The following is a 21,354-nucleotide window of genomic DNA, read 5'->3' on the forward strand; positions in this document are numbered from 1 at the left end:
ACAATCGACATTTACAACGAAAGTTCCGTGTTTTAGTCGAATCGTACATTTCTTGCAATATATTTCAGGGTAGACATCTTCGAATACGTAATTTAAAACTTTACCATGTGTAAGAATCAAATTTTCTTCTTCATTTGGATATTGGTCTGATTTTTCGAGATCGCCATTTTCTAGATGTTCCAAGACACATCTTAAAGTTTCAATATCACTTTCTTTATATTGTGTTATATTTTGATGACACTCTATAGTTGAAGCCATGGGGAAGAAACCCATAAGAAATAAACTAATACTTATTAGTGGAAACAGCTTCTTGAACATTGTATTGTAGCCTGTTAAGTTATTCACGACAAATTTTGACAATGTGACACAAATGATCTACAGACACGAATAAAATAAAAAAATCTTTTGTTATTCCTAGACGGGATTTCCCTAAAATATAAAAATCCAAAGTTTCACCGGCTAAATCTGTCTTTGATCCTGTGAGACCCTCGAAAACAAAACTACTGAAAATTACGAAACTTCTAGGAGCGACGTTGGTGGTATAAGAAGAGTTTCTCTTGGAACTGCTCTTTTGCATGTTAATCACTTAAAAATGTCTCTGGCGTTTATGTATACCCGCAAGGAGTTAGTGTGGGATAAAATTACGTAGGACGTATTAATTTTATATGCGTAATCTACTCTCTACAGGTGCAAAGTTTTCACAATTTGCATAAATTCTTTAAATATTTTTTGACACCTTCTTTGGCCAAAGTTATAAAAGAGATGAATGAACTGGTATAGATTTTTTTCTTCACATTTATTCAAATTTGTTGGTGGCCGTGAATTGGATGAAAAATCGTCTGTTATATTTCTTCAGACAAGGGTTGATAGGGGTTCTTTGTGTAAATTAAACATTTTCAGTGCAGTGAATTCCCTTCTGTTTCTGTATCAATTATTTGGTCGAGGATTAGGAGCTCAGTCCAATGGATTAGGTGTTAAATGAGGCAGAAAAGACACATTGTTGGTGACACTGACAACTATACAAATGTGCAGGAAGAATGCCCGTTCATGAACCGGTTGTAATCGAAAACTTGTAAACACTTTACCTGAATCATTTTTCACATAAAAATCGAAAACTCAAGCTTAAATTGACACTAATTTCTCGGTAATTTATAGGCAGTTGAACGTTTATGCGCTCCGTCTCTCAACATTAAAATTATTTTGTTTTCGGAACTAAAGTACTTCCGGTACGTCCTCTTGGTCCCCGCTGGGGACAATAAAAACCTTGCAAAGTTGGGATTGTCCTCATAGCCCGATCCAATTTGCAACACCTCCGCACCTTCGCAGGTACTTAATCGGGCATGTCATTTCAAAAACACAGAGCCTTCCATGGTTGGTCCCCGGTACTATTGAAGGTAACAAAACGCAGCAAAGCCTTGGCGTGTGCCCCTTCCATAGCACAATCGTCTCAGCGGGACGAGGGGACCTCAACACAAACAACAACCAGCACACAACATGGTGCCCGAGTCAGTCAAGCACCGTCTGTCTTTCGTGCAACTTTGTTGCCACCATTGTCGTCCGTCGGTGTCTTCTTCTCGATCAGTGTGTTCGCAAGGGTTGAAAGTATGTGTTGGACTTGGTGTGCCCTTCCATGTCGTGCTCCGGTGACCAGGTGAATCTCTTCGACAGAATGTACGCCAGACATCGTAGGTTGTTACAGACTATTTCTTTGGCCGCTCTTCTGGCGTACAGCGCGCTTCTCGCTTACCAGACGCTGTCACGTGGAGTTCTCGATGAAGAGGTAAAGTACCTTTTAGTGTTTTAGAAAAAATTGTCACGTAAATTGCTTCTCATTTGTATTCTTTGACGTGGAGCACTCTTGTTTGACTGTCACCACTTGTTGATGCGAAGTCGTCTTGGTGGTGATGCGCGCCTGGCACGGCCATCAAGAGGGTGGCGATCCCCTGAGGATGAACATGCGAGGAGATCATTTCAATTTGTTAGAAAAGCGCTTTTATTATCGAACATCAATCTGAACAGACTTTATACATTAGAAAGTGTCGTGTAAACTGGATTGTTTAAAGGCGTTTTCTTGTTGGCAAGGAAATTTTAAACACGGAAAAGGTGACATATCGCGATATAATTTAGCGAGCACGAAACGCTTTAAACATGCCTCGGAACTTCGGCTATTCTTCAACCCCCAGAAGAACCATTACAATTCAAAAGTTTCTTCGATAAAATTTAATACCTTTCTTTCTACTTCAAAAGAATACTTTTTGTTTTCAATAATATTCAGCAACAAATCTCGGAGTTTACGGTGTCAAATGCAGCGATTTATGATCCGGCACCCAACTTGCATATAATTTAAACTGAAGCCATTAAACTAATGATATATACCTTCATACCTTCCACAAATAATATTCGAAGGTGCACAAATAACACGGCAACTTTATCGACCAGCATTTGCATGCAGTCAATTATTAAAGAGCGTGAGCTCTCAGATTTTATTTTGTTTGTTTTCTTTCCATCTTTTCATTTTTCATTCCCATTATTGGAAATATTGATCCGTTTTGATACACTTGTTATCTTGCACCTTATTTTTTCTCTACTGGTACAAATAAAACAACTTCCCTTTCAAGTAGGTAGCTTTATTTTAAATATTTTTTGAAAGCGCGGGTATGTTAAAAGGGGTCTTTGTAGTGTAAACAATTCAGTGGTTGAAATAAACTGGGGGAAAGAAATATTCATAGGCGTATTTCAATGTGCCAAGGGTTGCAAAGTCGCAACGTGTTTTCATTCGTGGATAAAAAATAAGCTGATTGAAGCATTCAGCATCTGAAGTAAATAATGTTTTCAAATGTCTCTTGCATGTATGTAAAAGATGTCAATAAACAAATTCATCTCATTTGTAGTTTCACCCAGAACAGAATTTTATTGTATTTATGAATATGATTATGAAAACCACATTGTTTATGAAAAATCGCAACTAAATTAATGAGCGGTTTTGCATGAATTCGTTCATTAATAAAGTGATGAATAAATTGATATACAAAGCGGCAAATATAGATAAAAACTGTCAATTTGATGTCAATTTAAAACAAAATCGCTTTTGTGAATTAAATTTTTACTGAGCGCTTCAAAGCTATATTTAGCCATTTGTTCGTGAGAATGATTTCATGTTTGAATAATACGAAAAAAAAAAGTCAAGCTTTCATTGAAAATATCTCTTTCAAAAACGGAGTTGCAAAATTGATTAAAAAAAAAGAAATCATTACGTGATTAATTGATTTTGCACTTGTGTTTCCGACACTTTTTGCGTAATTTCAGAGACAGTTTATTGTTATTTCAAAAAATCCTTTCAGGCGAACAGAGTCCAATAAACAGCGCGTTGCGTTGGTTGAAAACACAACGGAAATTTCGCAATTCAAATGTTTAAGCAACACCTTTGTTTTCGCGCAATAATCCTGTCCGCATCAGTGCACAAATGATAATTCTAGATTTACCGTCTCTTTGTAAAGATATTTTATTTCTCCTAAAACATTACACCGAGCTTCAGCTAATATTGATATTACCAGAAATGACTCTTGAAGCTTCTGGATGGATCATTTACACTCCACTGCCATTACCGCTTCAAGCAAGATTATTTAGATTATTCCAACAGAGAGCATAACCTTCTAAGTACACAGTCGCGGTTTCCCAGCAAATAAGTTTGTCTTTCTAAATAAAATCGTTTCGATTAATTGAGTCTCGTGATCTATATGAACCATAAATCAAAATGACGTAGTGTATAGGTCAATTTTGGTGAGAATGAGAACCTCCGCCCTCCACTTTTCGCCCACTAAAACAATCGTAAATACACTTTTGTAAATCGTGGGTCGTGTCCCACGGGAAAGTGATTTGAAGAATCCATGGAACCACGAAATTTCGACTCGAAGAAATATTTGAGATACTCGGAGAAGCTCTTGGTTACGTAATAGTCGCCTTATTATCGGAAATGTTGGAGTACGTAATTTGTAAGAACTTGTACTTTGGTGATTAAGTTGCTTGTAAGTGCAGCGAGGGATTCTCGAAGGATTCCTTCGATTCCGATGTCACCTGAGTGGCTACTGTTCGTAAAGCTTAAAGCTAAGGTGAAAAATGTTTGGGATTTGGTCGCCGCAATTTACGTAATAGGGTCTCTTAACTATACTATATCATTGGAGAATTTTGGTCCGAGCTTCTCTCGGATCCTGTTTACCCACCAATTATCACTAGAGTGCAGGTGGAATCCAGCGCGGCAATAAAATATGAGATATCACCTGTCGGGACATCCATCTTACTATTTTTTAATCAATCGGAAATCAATAACACGTGTGTTAACATAAGAAACTAATTTATTGCTTTCTTCTTTGATTTCCAGGAAATCTTGACAGAAAAACTGGCACGAAGGAGAGCGCCGTTTGATCGAAGCCTTCACGAAGATCCTGCCGTGACCGTTACCAGTGAAGCCTCTTCAGCTACTGCGACTCTTCGTCCTCCGACGACCGTCCTTGATGACCTGTTCATTAGTGTAAAAACCACCAAGAGCTATCATCGTCAAAGACTGCCAATTATCCTGAAGACTTGGTTCCAATTAGCCAAAGCGCAGGTAGCTAAAAATCTAATTTTTCTTAATTGATTGCATGACGGAATTTATTTCGAGAAGACCTGTTGAATAAAGACGACGAAAAGCCCCCGGAGGTCTGACCATTTCGATTCGCGGTATGAAATAACTAGAGAACTGTTAACAACCTCATTGCCGCAGTGGTTTTACTTTCATGTAAAGTTAATGGACAGCGAGATTGTGCGTCTGAAATGGAGCAACATTTTCTGTGTGTGTATTAAAAATATTCGCCCCTTTTCTCCCAAACTATCATTTCCGCAGCGGATACAGTCCTAAATTGACTTGCAAGGTAACCGCATCTAACGTATGCTGGACGCGTGTCAGCCCCGTGGGAACGTTTGGGTCCCTACTGAATTATCAAGGGGCGCTTATTAGGACCCATCGACCGGAACGCGTTACGTTCACCCTATTATCCTCAAAACAAAAACCCCAATCGCACTCCCACGGGTGCCATTGGCCCCCCCGCCGCCGAATTTCCATGGACGTCGTGGTCCGAACACTAAATTGACGACATCCTCGTAATTATTATAATAAACATTACTGCTCCGGAGTCTAACTAGGTTCATTGTGTTTGTGTTGAGTGCTATTCCGTTCTCTCCAATTCCCACGGGTTTTATCTCCGCGGCACAAATTTCGATGACCAACTCGATGTTATCACGGAATACGCTGAGTTTACTTTCTGCTATCTTATTCTTAGGATTGTGTTTGTTTAGAGTTGGATAAGGGAGTTTCTTCGCGCAAAAAATCGAGGAAATTGCGCAATTTTATGATAACATCGGACAAGTTCTCACCTGCATTGTGACGCAGACGAATTCTATTATATGCAAAATTCAACTTTAGACGCTTCAGGAGCAGTTACCATTGTAATTACAGCCCAAAAAATTACAATAATGTAATAAAAATACAGTTTCCGGAAACTCGCTCTTTTGTTGTTTATCTTTTGTCGAGTTTCGTTTTGGTTTTTATTTACCTTGTGCCTGAATTTGCCTTTAATTATCCCATGATTTTTATTACTCTTTCATTCGTTGCGGCGTATTTAATTACCTAAAAGAATACGCTTATTGTTAGTACGCGCATACAAACTCGGCAGTTTTGCACCAAATATTCCAGATATTCTGTGGAGAATTCCCGTTTCTTCGCTAAATATTTTTTTCAGACTCAGGAGGTTGTGCCTCACTTATTAACTGTACTAAAATTCAAAATTCTGGAGCAACAGACTAGGATTTTAGAAAGTTTTATTTTTAAGGAGAACCCCATAGTTTCAAAATTCTATAAAAAAATATTTTTGGTTGTGTTAGCGACACGGCGATGAAATTTAGGGAAGTTGTGACTCATAAGTCATTTACTAAGTTCACGAAGTTTCAAAATTCTGCACCAACAGACTTAGATTTTGGAAATTTTTTGTTATAGGGTGAACCCAAAGTTCCGAAATTCTATAAAAAGTTGTATCTTTGGTTGTATTGGCGCCACACTGCTAATTGTTCAGTATCGATGCAGCATATCGAAAAGAAATTCTCTAAAAACAAAACCAAACCCTCCTTTGTTCGACATTCTTGTTTACTTATCGGTCCTCGTAAACAACGCCTTGACAAAATATTTATTTGCCTTATCAGTTTATCAGCATCACTGACTAAACTATAAGAAATTACGCATATAACAATCAAGCCCACGGGTTGATGTCACTAAACCAATTTTTTATTGTTACCTGTAGCGCTCTGGTTGACACCAAAATCAATAACGATAAATGATTTAAAGTTCGAGAGGTGTCCAAACATGAATATTCAATGACGAATTACAAATATTGAATGAATACTTTGGGTAAATTTTTGATAATATTAATCGATCTGCTAAGACTGGAAGTTTGTCAACTCTGCAAAGATGGTCAATCAACCGCGAATTCCCGGAAATCCTGATTGAATTCACTTTGAAGGTTTTTTTCGTGTTTATATCAGGGACTTTTTAACTTAAACGATTAAGCACCGGCGGATTTTTACATGATACGAAACTTCCTGGTCAGCTTGACTAGACTCAAAAAAACCGCAATTAGATTTCTTACAGGTTGTGCCTCTTTTTCGCAATTTCCATTTCTGGTGATGAGATGTAAGAAGCTCCTCTAATTAAGTCCCACCATCTTATTACATGTCAATCAAACTAAAGCCATATGTCAGCTACATGTTATACTTCCGTCAGTTATAGTTAGAGAAAGCAGTTTCGGTCCATGTAGCTATAAAAGTAAATTTCCACGATTTTATTTTTTTGACGATAAAAATAAATAATTCCAAGATCCAAGTCGGGAATAGTTGATTTAAGGCGGTACATATCTGTATTTGAAAATCCATTAATAATTTCCAGGGCTTTTCTTTTATTTATCTGCTAACTTAGAAAATAACTTCAGTACATCTCGTTGCCTATAAATATTTAAGCAGCAATGTCACACTTTTCAGGGAACTACAGAAAACTCGATTGAATTGGCCTCTTTTTATCCAGACAATTCAAAACCTGTAAAACTATTTACCTACAGACCCCTATACATGTCTCCCCGTGTTCAGGTGCGTGCACATGGGGGTCGAGATGCAAACATCGATTAGAAATTCGATACTCTCGGAATAGAGGTCTGCCGGGGTGTGCTGACTGAGCACATGGGGTGAGACATTTTAATGCTTTTAGGCGAGGCACCACGAACGTTTGTTGTTTTAATTTGAGAGCCCCGAATGGACCAACCCGCCGAAAATGTGTGCTCAAGCATTTTCCGGAGATACCTATTGTAAAATATTTGGATAAGTGGCAAGAGCAGGGTTCGGGCTTTGCATACAATCAAGTAAATAAATAAGGGAGGAATGCACGTTACGCGGGATACCTGCACAGATTGGGGTTTTATTTGCCGTAAAAATACATTAGACTCCGCTTGCACCCCGCACTATTTTGGGCGGAAAAGTTAAGCTCGTGCAAATATGTTCAAAGCGTCACAGAATGAACGAGACTGTTTTCGGGGTGATTTCCTAATCAAAGCTGGAGAAAGTAACATGACTGTCTGCTTACATTAAACAAACTAAACAAACCCGTGGGAAACGGCGCACTCCCCCGAAAAACAAGAGACGCGTTTCATTAGCTCCTTTCGACTTCTGGTGGCCGTTATTGATGTTCATTTCGTGGGATCTGAAGATTTTGTGTGGGACTGATAATTTCGTGATTCTAACCGGAAATGGCAGGGCTTTGCCCCATTGAAAAAAAAAGTAATTTGCGAATAATTAAAGATGACTTCAGCAGTACGACAATGACTCAGTAATTTGTATGAAAAAATTAATACTACGTCGGTGATGTAACTTCATAAGAAACTGTGACACTTAATTAACTGCCATTCATCTCATATCCCTGCTTAATCAGTTTTTATTGTTCCAGACTTGGTTCTTCACCGATACGGACGACCCGGAGTTCCAGTTAAAAACAAGTGAGTTATTGCGATGGCCGAGACAAGAAAGTTGGGCCGAGATTAACTTTTAAGACTAAATATTTCTAACGACGGACCAGGAAATCCCCAATAACAAGAACAGGTGCAAAATTTGCAGTGTCGAAGTAAAAAAGTACCGAAACAAGATTAGAGGCCGTTATTTTTAGATCGAAAGTATAATCAATCACTTGTAAAAAAATGATTGCCTTTCATACTACTGACCGTCTGTGGGCGCTCTGCCTGGTAATTTCCTCCAATTGAAGTCAAAAACAATTATAAACGCCTCTAGTAAAGCCATCGAGTGCAACAGCAATAATGCGGTTTCCTTAGCTTAGCGGCACCGCGAATTGTAGGTGGCACAGCGCCGAGTATTCCGAGTTAATATTTATACGATGAATTTAATTATAATAAAACCGCGTCTGTATTGTTACGGTTGAAATAAGAGATCATCACGTTTTGCCTTAATCGAGTCCGTCTCTGCACTCCTCATGTAAAATAGGCACAATAAAGAAGATCTCTAATCAAAGAGTTTCCTGTACTTGCTTTCTGGGTGGAACGAACAGGGAGTTTATATTATGCAGGTGCTCTCCATGCTTCAGTTACCACATTTATTTATAAAATCGCCACATTCCAGGCCCTTTGTGTCGTGGCAGTGACCAAAGTTCTAAGGTCATTGCCATGGGGGACGTTTTTTTGAAAAATGTGGTGCATGTGTGTGTCTGGTTTATAACACACGCACTTGGGAGAAACTTAGTAATACTCTGTTGATTCCAGATGGCCATATGATCAACACCAACTGTTCTTCGTCACACAACAGGAAGGCTCTATGTTGTAAGATGTCGGTGGAGTTTGACACATTCATTGAAACGGACAAAAAGTGAGTGACCCTCCCCCATTTTTAATCCTTTTGACGGTTGTGTTGGCACGACAAATCGAATCTCTAGGGACATCCTTAATCAACGTTTTCGCGGTTAGTTTCTTTGTTTGTGCACACCTGCTGTAGGCGGCTAATTCCGTACCTGTTTGAATATTCATGACGTTACGCAAGCTCGTGTGGAGGTACCTAAAACTAGTCCGTTGTTTTTCGCATATCCTTTAAAGCGACGTGTTAAACTAACAAGCCTTCTTTTCCTCATTCTGTGAGCCAAATTTAGGTATTATTCTAATTCGAAACTTTGTACCAGTTAGGTGATAAATGATACTCAAATTAAGCCGTAAATTATCTTGGAAACTTGCACACAAAGAACCGTAGGCTTGAAATATTGTTTCTTTAACCATAGAGGAGCTATAACTTTGCGCTCTGACGAAGTTGTTTTGGATTTTGATGGTCGCAAACTTTGCCACCACAAACGAAAAGAAAGAATGCCCTTTGCTCGATAAGCGGTTTTGCTGTTGGCGTCGTAGATTCTAGATAACGACGGAAAATTGAAAACTAAAATGCGACTGCACTGTGGAGCGACTCGTCAACTTTTCTAATTATCGACTATCTGTGGAAGAAGCACTGGTGAAGGGGTATTGTACTTTGCAAATCGATTGTGACAACGTTGTAATTTTCATGATTTGGTCAACGACAGGTGGTCCTGAAAATACCTGAAATTTAATACTTGAATGAAGACTCAGGAAGCACGAATGACATGTAATGTGCGAGGTTAAATTGGGGAGGCCGCTCTACCTGCGGCCGCCAGGGCCGGAGTAGCCGCGCTATATCTCTAATTTTTCTAACAACGTATTTTACAAGTGTTTTAAAATTTACATGCACCACTATTACACAAGAGTACGAAAAATATTAAGGATTCAAAGAGGAACGAGTATAAAGAACTTCGAGGACTAAAAAGAATCCGTTTGTTGCGCTTTGCGCCGCTCCACCCCTGGCGGCCACCAGTGATAAATTAAAGGGGAATTTCCTTCTTAAATTTGATCCTAACCATTAAGACCTAACCACTTGCTCACCACCATAACGAATAGTCCATCTGGCAAAAATAATTGGACTCATAATTATCCGAAATCACTGGGTGTTAGACTGGTAGAAAACATCTGCTGTGAATATGGGAGACCTTATAAAACAGCAAAAAAACGCCAACCGGTGGAGTAAATCCAAAATCCACGTTTAAATCTCAGAATTCCCCACGGTCCGTTTCCCAACCCCTAGAAATTCAATTTCGGAATAATAAACGCGCTATGTACTTCGTAAGAGCTCTGTGCCTTTTAACACCTATATTTGGTAATTACGTAAGCAGAGAGCGTTTCGCTTCACGTTTTAACTTGAAAGAAGGGTGCGATAAAGTTGTCGGTTTTTGTGTATCATCCAGCGTTTCGTGCCGAGCATCATCTTTCGACGAGAGAGGCGCGAATCCGTGGAGAACTTCATCTGGTAATTGGCGGACCGGTTGTGGCAATTTATTCACAGATTACGGTTCATAAACACACAATTGAAACATCCGCTCTTCATTACGAGCAACTACGCCTTGTATCCAAAAAAAGAAAAATGTTACAATACGGCTTTCAAAGAGAAAGATTAATTTTCTAGTAATCACCGGGAAGGAGACACGTAGGTGCTGCTAAAACAAGCAAAAATTTCAGTCATTTTTCATGTATTCGCAACGCATGTCCGCTGGAGAAAAAATAAGAATTGTGGTGCATGCCGGAGAAAGTGTTAGAATTATAATGCAATTCAGTGAACCCTTCAGGTGTTCAATGCGAGAACATCTGGTCACACCTGAATTGCTCTTCCTTGTATACTAATAATAGTAATAATAAATCTTTGAGTTGCTTTACAAAGTATCCATGCTTGGACTAAATGATTTCGGACTTGGTGGGAGAGGATCTTTTATATCATTAGAAGCGGTCCCTGGATAGATCCTCGCGGGCCACCGCCTCTTGTATGTTCAACCTTCGAATTACCCTCGAATTAACACATCGGGTATCAGAAGAGGCGGCGCATCCGCCTGGCTACTTAAATTTAAATTTGAATACATCCCGCGTTACTGTCAGACTCCAAATTAAAATTTACGATAATAATCTCGATAAAATGGGAGGTTCATGATAATTGCTTGTATATTTTTGTTGGTGGTGCGAGTTATTTATCTCCGCAACAAAAAAAAAATTACAATCTCGTTCAAGTTTTAACACCGAATCACGGCCGTTTTAATTGGAAAGTTAATTCGAATCCGGTTATTAAAACCGATCGGATGATACACACGTTACATTTTTGTCTTCAAAATAAATCACCTTTCCTGATTAAAATCGATTAGGTTCGAATGATTTGCGACCATCTCGTAAATTGCGTTGACTTACCGAATTTGACACGTCCTAAATTTCCATTCCTTTCGTTGGACTTTTTGCAATAGGCGTTTCTTTAACGTGTTAACGATTTCAAGCACGTAGTCGAAGGCTCGGTTTTCGGTTTTTATCGGCGAGTAGTGGGTCCGTTTGTTTGGTAGCAATTTCGGAATGTCAGAATTGTTTTATTGTTTGTGTTACCGTTACGTTTTAATTAAAGCTCGCTCGCTTAAATGCTGATGAGTTTTCATTTCAAGTGGCAGATTCGAGCCAAGTTCTTCGGCAACAAGACACCGACGAAAAACCTCAACACGCTTCCGCGATGGTCGAGTTGAAGACTTGATTGTTGTTCCTCCACTTGCTTATCGGCGTTTTTAAGTTGAACTGACAGGTATCATCTGAAGAACTTGATTACGATTGCAGTAATAATCCAGTTTTTGTGTTAATGGACTTGGAAGCTGTGGACGTTGTTGACGCGGCTGGTACGATTACAGGGGATTCTGATAAAAAACGAGGCAAGAAGCCTTCGGTACACGCGGTTTTTCTTGATTAATTCAAACCTGTAGGATATCTTCTCGGTCTCGACTTCACTATGTTATCTTCAGGAGGATATTTATGAGGGGAAATTACGACCCTGGAGGATAATTTGAGCTTCATTTTAAAGATTTTAGATCAAACTATTTTAACGGTTTGGCGAAAGCGCGCAATCTGGAAATGACTGCTATTGTTAGTCAGTATTGTCCCATTTTGTATGGATAATACTAACGAGGCAAAAATAAACTACCATTAATTTAGCCACATAGTTACAACAATACAGTTTCATGAAAGTGACAATGTATGGCATTGTTAAATAGGCAATTTATGCGATGTTTACTTAATTTAGCTTTAATATCGCATCCATTAATTTCACAGTGAAAATTCATAAGTTATATTAACAATGACAGCAATATTTTAATGAACTCTGGCGGATTTATTAAATTAACTCTCATTGTCAGTTAATGCAGTTTGTAATCAAGTTTCAATACAGCGCATTTCAAAAATGTCAGCCATCGTAAATCAAATAAAAATAAGAAAAAGAGAATGACAGTTAAGGATGAGATATCATCTTTATTAACTTAGCTTAAATCAAGCATTCCAAGTATTAGCATAATCTTGTTTGACTTGAATTTAAGACATAATTTTGTAATGTTTCCGCGAATGCTTACTCGGCTTTCTCGTCGACTCATTGAACTGTCGCTGAGAATTTCTCGACAATTCATTGAACATTTTTCTTGATCCACTTATCACGAATATTTACGATATTGAGTGTACATGACAAGAACATTATGTCAAATTGAAGTTAACTAGAGCTATAGGCCCTTCACGGAATTTACGATAAGGTGGGAAAACGCGCCGCTCCATTTGCCATTTTCCATTTTTTCTTGGACATTCTTACGGTTGAATAAAAAAGACAATAACTTACGAGGGATCCGTTTTTTTACGGTTTCACGATTGAGCAACGCCGTCCAAGAGAGCAACTTCCGTTTCTACCAAGCTTGAATAATTGACAACGATCTGCTTGCTCAACGTTTGCGTGGTTGGGATAATTACAACTTTTCAGGAACCCCAAGGGGACAAAATATTAAATAATGCCGTTGAAATAGATGAACGATGCGGGCGTACTGTGACCTACGTCTAAAATTTCTAAATGCGCGAGGTCACCCTCCTGATGGCCCATCATACTTTGAATAATCCTTCGTTGCTGTCGGCTTTTCAATTCACCACAAAGATAAACCGTCTGTGTTGTACGATGACGAGACACGTAAGTTTGGAGCTTGTCGTGCTCATTGTTCTGTGGGACCAACTCTGTAGGTTTTATACACAGCGTGTTAATAGCTAAACACACACTTTACTTTTTTAGGTGAAACTGTAGAAAATTGTTGTCTGTTCAAATAAACAGTACGTGGAACATTATTTTGGAATCGTGACGCATTTAAAATTCATGAGATTTTAAAATCCGAGTAGTCTTTCAAATCTTCGGGAAACTTATGGAAACTATCACAGAATTCAATTTAAAATGAATGAAACAGGACAAACTTTCGGAAGATAACGAGAAGCGCTAGTTTTTCTATGTTGTGAATTTTTTTGAGTAAGGGTTGGAGTTTGAAACCCTCGTCTTTGCGGTGCTTATCCGAATTTAGCTTTGATCCAACTTAATACAGTACATATTAAGTCGCTCGGATCGATAACTTTGGAAGCTATGTATTCGCGAAATAAAATCTTGCTGGCGGAAAATTCTTTTATTTTATTCAAATAAGTTATTATTTAATAATTATAAATTAAAAGGCGGAAAAATATTATATTACATATGTTTTACTAAGATGTCTCATTGCTTTCTATTGTACATATTTATGATATAAAATATTTCTAAAGGCTATTTTCCTGCAGAGTTTTTATAAGCGCCAAATTTAAAATTCGGCTCTGTGATTTGGTCGTTAAGTTGCCAAATCCATTTTGAGTTTTTTTAATGAAAGTCGAGAAATCTTATTTTTTACATATTTATCGTCAAATCTGAGATTTGAAAATTTGGCGAATAATGAATAGAATGTTTTTTAATTCTGAAATAATAACACATATAAGGATCCAACGCTGTACCTTTTTTTTGACCTCTTTGTAAAATTGAAAACGCATTTTGTTCAAAAATGGACTTAGCAACTTAATAAATTAAGCCGACGATTTGTTAGAGTGTCACCAAATTGTAGAACCATGAAATAAATAAATAAATAAATTTGTTTTTGTTATTTTCAGTGCAGATTAGCAGGTATTTTGACATTTAGTTGTGGTGCCATCGATTAATAAAAATTGCCATGTATATCTAACTTTCAAATCTTGCTGATCTTTAAAATTGCTCCGTTGTAAATCGGTAAATTCTCTGCAGGAAAGACAAGCTATAATTTATTTTTGAGTCCAGATTTATAAGATTTTCTTATCAGGACTCTTTGACATTTGAAGGACTTTTAATTCCTTCGCATTTTAATTCCTGCTAATCCTGCTTTGAATTGTCCTGATTATTACCACTATTTGATACAGCCGAATTTTATTAATTTAAACAATTTTACGGATTTAATAGAGAGCATTAGCGCTAGCGCTTGATCCTCCATCACACATAATGAAATGCAAACATGTTGTCCATTAATATTTTTTTACAAATATACTGACAGAATTATCCCATTGATATGCAAACGTAATTCCATAAACAGTGTTGTTATGTTGTTATTAAACCTTTTAAACAGATTATATCAAATGTTGATAATATGATAATGCATAATTTATTTGTGTATTAATTTCATATCTAGCCCCCACAAAATTCAATGTTTCTAAGCATGGAAACAATTTTATTCCTTCAAAGCGCTCGCTCTGATTAGAAACCAGTGAATAGTTGGGCGACTGTCTTCAATCTTCATAATACCGAGCGTTGCATTAATCCTGTTTTTATGACTCTGATTAAAGCTTAGCAATTTTGAAGCAAAAACATCCATTGTCACTTTTTAACCACGCCTATAAATTCCAAGAGTAAAGCGGCATTCACACTGGCCTGGTTCAGTACTAGTACTAGCCTAGTTTCCACAGTAACCGGAAAAAAATCTGCACAATATTGGTTTTGACTATATTGATGAGGGTTTCGTTTGCCCCAGATAAGTCACTCGGCAGTGTAAACCCGGCTTAATAATTCTTCCCTTCAATCCCAGTGCAAGTCGATCGATCTAAAAATATTAATTACCGTGTTTAGCACTGCGGGTCTCACTAAACAACAGCTCTCGAGTCCTACACGTAGTCAATATAATCACAAGCGCAATTAATCTGAGACGGTATCAATAAAATCGACCGACGTCCTACACGATTCGCCCGTTTATTAATCTTATTACCGTCGGACGGGCGATGTCCATGACTGATCCCTTCTCATTTTTCATTCGAAAACGATTATGTCTGACCCAGGGGGTATACGCAACAAGTTCTCTGCTTGCGGAAGAGACGGTTGTTTGATCGCTGCCAACTGCTGTCAGTTGCAAGCGGCAATAACGCCACATTGGATGGAATGCGAAGTTTTCAGTCGACCGTTCTGGTGGCTAACTTTGGAAGAAGGTGGATTTGCTCGAAATGAAAATGCGATATGGGAAGGAAAAGAACGGATCAAGGTTTTATCGAGAGATTTACAAGGTGTGTTGAAACTGAAAAGTACGGAAATGGGGGTAATTAGCGTCCAAGAGTGGGACGCTGGAGCAATTAAAGTTAAACGATGGAATAGAGATGAAACCATCATGATGATGAGTGGTCATATAAATTGAGGATGACAGGAGATGAATAATGCATGAGAAACAGGTTAACAAAAGTGTAACCAAAAGTGTCCCCATTATCCAAAAATGAACTTCACATAATTAGTTTTAAAATTTAACCTCGGAAGATTGGGTTTAATTCTGGTAATCCTCCACCCAAAACTCGTTAAATCCCCAAATGCATCCACGTCTAGATAAATAACACAAATAAATATGGGCCTGACTTTAAATGAAAATTACGTAGCACAGCTAAGCTCATTCCTTTCCAGTCACTTTGCATTAAATACTCCAACGCATGTTCTTTATTACAAAATATCCAGAGGTGGTCTTTAAATCCCCCTTTTCGAAAAATTTAATTTCCCCGTTTTAATAAAACGTTATAAATATCCGCTTTCGTCTCACCTAAGCCGCCACAGTAATACGTTTGAATGTCTCCTCATTTTCTCAACTCGAAATTTCGTGTTAATTGTTTCATTAAAGACGCGAATCGAATTTACGCGATACGCTCATAATCGAGCGAACAATTACAAAATGAATGAAATTTGCATGCACGATTTCAAACTTTAATGGTGCACAACTGGTCAAAGGAATTGTTTAGATGCTGATCAGCCGTTTAAAAGATCGTTTTCCGCTGGTTAACTAACAAAAATTGTTGGAAATTTGAGGCGTTCCGGTTGTCTGAGAAGCACATGTCGCGAATATTTTATTACATGGTGGTAGCACTTTGTTCTAGTAACATGAGAAGAGGTGGAAGACACCGGAAAAATGCAACGTTTACCGAGAAATTCAATGAACGTCAAAAGGTGCGTTGGGTTACCGGACTCTTCCGGGCGAGGTTGTGTGATCTTTTGTGTTTTTTTTACGTCTACTAAGAAGCGAGTTAACAAGACCAATTTCCCAATTAACAATTCACCTTTATTGAGCTTAATTGCTGCCAGTTCTTACAAATTGTGATTGTAACCCTACATGCACTTACATAATTGCAATTAGCTCGAATTACCCAATTAATAATGTACGGTTTAAACTAATTAATTAATGGCGAACGTGTAGGTACCCACATGGTCATAATCGCAGCTAATCTACTCCACAATGTTTCAATCACGAGAATGCTATGGTTTTTAAGTTCCATCAGTCGGTAATATGAAGAAGTCATTCATTCGGTCCGGCGCTAATCAAGCAAGAAGTACGGCCTCCGGTTTAATTACGCATTAGAACAAGCGTGATGGATGATAGCGAAGTAGAAAGTAAACTATTAAAGGCCAAAAAAAATCTCAAGCATAATTAATGAAACAGTGAAACATTTTGGGAGCGGCTTCAAAATTAACCGTGTCATAATCGACAGTAATCCGTGATCATAAAACCTGAAATTTCGGCTAATTAAAATAAATTAGTGTTGTTTTTCGTAGCTTCCAAGACATAATTATGAGGTCGGGAAAAAAATCCTGAAGGTGACCTATAAATAAATTGAAAACTGCGCTAGGGGGGCTTTAATCTTTCTGTCTGATTATTGTACACGACAGGACCGTTTCCAAAAAAAATAAGAAGAGAGACAAATTCTATAACTGCTTTTCGTTTCTTTTTTAACGTAGTATTCCTTTGTATTTTGTAGATATTCCAATTTTTAGAGGAACGTAATTTTTGCATTTATGATAAGCAGTGGAAGCAACAGCCCCAACCGCTTACGGCAAACTTCATTTCAAATACTCTTCTACACCCTTTTACGGCAGCATGAGTGGGTTTAATGTTGATGAAACAGCTTCCAGTAATGCGGTCTAATTTAAATTATGGAAATAACATCGGACCTACTATAATTATTGGAATTCCGTGGTATTAGTCCAGTAAACCGAACTTTGGAATTAAATCCAACATTACTTTTTGAGTGGTCAGTCCTTCCACCTACATTTCTTGCTTCACAGCGCCTCGTGAATAAATTCCAGCGCATCTCTCGTAAAATATGAAACCAATTTCGAAATGGGAGTTATGGCTCATCCGAGACTCCAAATGGGACAATGCAATCCGCTAAAATATTACCAAGCAACCCATCTTGGGCCATAAACTCCTCGTCCTTGGTTTAATTGAAATCGAATCTGTTTAATATGTGATTTTAGATAAATTTTTGGGCCGTGAAGAAAACGAGTTTTGTTAATTATAATCCTGTCCGCATCTGCTCCACGTCGACCCATCGGACATTATAAATCACTACCATGGATACGCAATGATCGGATAATTGGTGCCCCCGTTGCGATTTTATAATTTATTCAGAAGGAGAATGCGCTCGCGGTGCGTCATAATTTTTCTGTTTGACTTTTTCGTCGATTTTGTTGTGTACATCCTGTACCAGGCATCGACCGGGGGCCCATTATGCATCTTGAAAATGCCATTAAGTAATTGAAGTCGGAATGCGGTGGAAGAGGTAAATAGAAGTAGTGTTTTCACGCAATTTCCGCCGCGTGTGAGCTTCTTTTTTGAATATTCCGACCTAACCAGTTGTGGAATTAAATAAATTACTTTCTAGTAACGATTCTTCTTATCAGTAAATTCAATGCATAGCTGAACAATCCTTATCAATGTTGTACGACTTTTACACGTCTTAACATCACCATTACATTGTTCTTTGACAAGACAAAACTTTCCTGCGGCGTAGATCCGTGTTTTGTCAACTTGATTAGGGTATTTTTCTCTTTTTACCGTCTAATCAAATAAGAAATCTCCGTTTAAGCATTCATCAGTCACGAGTCAGTTGCGTATTTATCAACTGCTTATCCGTCCAGTTATCCATCAAAGCCCAACTCAACTGTCAGCTTCTCTTCTCTACTCTGATCTTTATATGTAAATCATAGAAATTCCCTTGCGATGGACTGAAACGTCTCGCTTACGATCAATCATTTGCTCGCAGGTGGTTTTGCCATTTCGATGACGACAACTACGTGAATGTACCACGCTTGGTACGGTTCCTGGGGGATTATAATCCGAGAGAGGATTGGTACTTGGGGAAGCCCAGCATACAAGCGCCGCTGGAAATTATCAACAAGGAGAAGAAGCCCACGGTGAGTAATTGCAAATTTACAATCATTTCGACGTGACGATATGACTGAGCGGATTTCACGGTATTCAAATTTGCTTCCAGTCACGTATTTTCATATAAAACGAAAATAAACACAAAAAATTCAACAAAGACATTGAGAAAGCTGAAAAGGAAACACATTCATTAAGTTTGTAATGAATGATTTTCACTATTTTTGTGTAAAAATGCTCATTCAGTCAAGCAATTATTATTAATCTTTTTTGTTGTAACCGCAACGCTGTTATTGCTATGAGCATTTACTGATGTGAAAACACCTTTTAATACAATTCACTCGTTTCTAGTAAATTTTATAACTTTTTCATGAAACTACAATTAATTTTTGTGGCACATCGGTTCTATTGTACTGATCGAGTCTGATAATTCACAAAAATTTAGAACGAGAAAATTTCAAGATTTCTGTTAAATTCGCTGAACTTTAAATTTAAACAATGAATCTGGAGTAACGAGCCCAAATTACGATATTCTAAAATAAGGAAGAAAACTTTGGAACTTTTCATTCATCAATTTGACGAGCTCTTGGGGGTCACTATTGAAAATTGTCAAAGTTTCGTAGATTGTTAGCACCCGAAAGATGAAGTTGTTTAAAAATTTTAGGAAAGCAGGATAAAAAAAATTCTTTCCACGTTCCCATGAACTTTTTTCCGAATTTGAATAAAGCTCATTGAAATTCAATTCTGGGACAGCGTCCTTTTCAGCTAATTAATTTATTTAAAGCTTGATATAACGAGTTTCTGGCACGAGCTTTGTAGGCAGGTCTTCATTTCAATATCAGTAACACGATATAGCCATGTTCCGGCATTTTATCTGCATTGTTCTATATCTGTGCTATAACACCGTTCACATTCTTATCTTTTTCCTCCTTTCCACTTTTAATTACATTTTCCGCTGCTTTGAATTCGAGATCTACTTAAGTAAACCTTCTCTCAAATGCGGAACTCTTTCATTCATAAATCGTGGCGTGGCAAGAGTATGACCTATGAGCCCGGTAGCGCAGCCTCGAGGTTTTCCTGGTGGACCACGCCTCGGTATGCACGCGAGTGGCGTGCGTGCAGACGTGCCATAACCAGTGGCGTCGAGTTACTTTAAAAAGAATCCCTACTGTCTAAAAAAGCGCTATAAACGCTGACTGAAGAGTTAGATTTCTGATTCAATGATTCGCCAAAGGCTGTTTGTGTTTAGTTGTTCCAATAGTATGGACCGTTTGTATCAGTGTTTACATTTAGAGAAGTTAAGAGATCCTTTCAACCGCTTGGAATCGTATTGGTCAGGCGTGAAATCGAGTTGATTCTCTGTTAAGTTTGCTTCATTCCACAAATTTGTGCTTTCATTAGTGCAATTTGCACCTTGTTAAAGTTGCGTGCTAACGGGCTGCGAAAGAGTTTGCATTCTAAATAAACATGGCTTTAAAGGAGTGTTTCCTTTATCTTGGAATATTTTCCATTAAAGCGCGGACTTTTCATTCCTTCAGGTCCTGCTTTTGTGGTCACAGAAGGAAAATTTCACAAAGGAGTTTTTAATTAGAGCAACTGTGAGAACCTGCGATTGTATATTTATATGGTTCTCTTCTAAATGTCTAGAAAACGACGCCTTGTTATCCAACAGGTTGCAAAAATAGTGTTTGAATTCTAAATGAACGATTTTGCGAACATTGGCATCAAAAGCGTCGTCCTTTCATCCTAAAGATCCTCTTTATTGAAGCGACGCCCTTTTCCATTCCTGGGGGTCCTACTTTTGCGGGTTCCGAACCTCTAAGGAACATCTGCCGGTAGTAAAATTTTATAAAGCAACATTTCAGACTAACTGCAATCTCTTGATGGTTTTTAGGTCCTGTGGCCGAAACCCTCGGGTCCCGTAAATGATTTCGCGTTTCGAACTCTTTTTATGACCATCAAGTGCGTTCGATTGCTTGCACTGTAATCTCTTCTTCCTGCAGCGTTATATAATTACAATTAGACCGCAACCGCGGTAATAAAATCGGTTTAAGCGTTTTCATAGTGGTGGAGCAGGAAAAAAAACGACAAGTTCCAATTAGAAGCTGGCAGGAGTGAGAGCAAAAATCCCCGATGTTAGATTAGTAAAAGTCGTTGATTGCAATTTATTAACTTCAAACGGAGCTGTGGATCGCTTCCTGGCCAGCAGCCAGGTCGTCCGCAGATAGCTGGAGGTGATAGGGACGGACTTTCCACTTGGGTGAGCGCGCCTACAGATCTGGCACACGCAGTCGTTCATCAACGAGTGCCCTAGGTGCACTTTGATACGTATTATTAAACGGCGATCGCGAAATCGACGCTGTTACTGAAAGATTGCTCTAGGACAGATGTCTATACATGGCACGAAAAACGATGTCCTTTTTCGGTTTCGTCTTTTTGTTCATGTGGGAGTGATTAATGGCCAAATGAACTTCCGAGAGAAAATGAGGCAAATCTTATTACCAACAGTAAAACTTTAACGGGTGCTGTCATAAAAGTGGGATGTACTTCAAAACTGATATAAGTTACACTCTCTGCATGAGTTTTAATGTTTTAATGTTGACTTGCCATTTCAAGTGTATCAGAGTTTTATGACTGCTTAGATATGTTGCATAACACACAGGGTTGGCTTTAGATAG

The 21,354-nt window shown here is 38.2% G+C and overlaps 1 protein-coding gene across 1 annotated transcript in view; it reads left to right on the top strand.

Annotated features, from left to right (window-relative positions):
* Positions 1–1,535: 1,535 nt before the first annotated feature.
* The window catches only part of fng (Fringe glycosyltransferase), a 32,467-nt gene continuing 12,648 nt past the window's right edge, over positions 1,536–21,354 (top strand). The window contains exons 1-5 of the mRNA XM_088044508.1: positions 1,536–1,780; positions 4,379–4,606; positions 8,021–8,069; positions 8,844–8,946; positions 18,558–18,708. Coding sequence (XP_087900634.1) covers positions 1,631–1,780; positions 4,379–4,606; positions 8,021–8,069; positions 8,844–8,946; positions 18,558–18,708 — 681 coding nt within the window. The 5' untranslated portion in view covers positions 1,536–1,630. The remainder of the gene's footprint in view (positions 1,781–4,378; positions 4,607–8,020; positions 8,070–8,843; positions 8,947–18,557; positions 18,709–21,354) is intronic.

The sequence above is a fragment of the Gnatocerus cornutus genome, chromosome 9 (assembly GCF_029298725.1).
Source record: "Gnatocerus cornutus isolate USDA-ARS CGAHR chromosome 9, icGnaCorn1.1, whole genome shotgun sequence".
Classification (NCBI taxonomy): Eukaryota; Metazoa; Arthropoda; class Insecta; order Coleoptera; family Tenebrionidae; genus Gnatocerus; species Gnatocerus cornutus.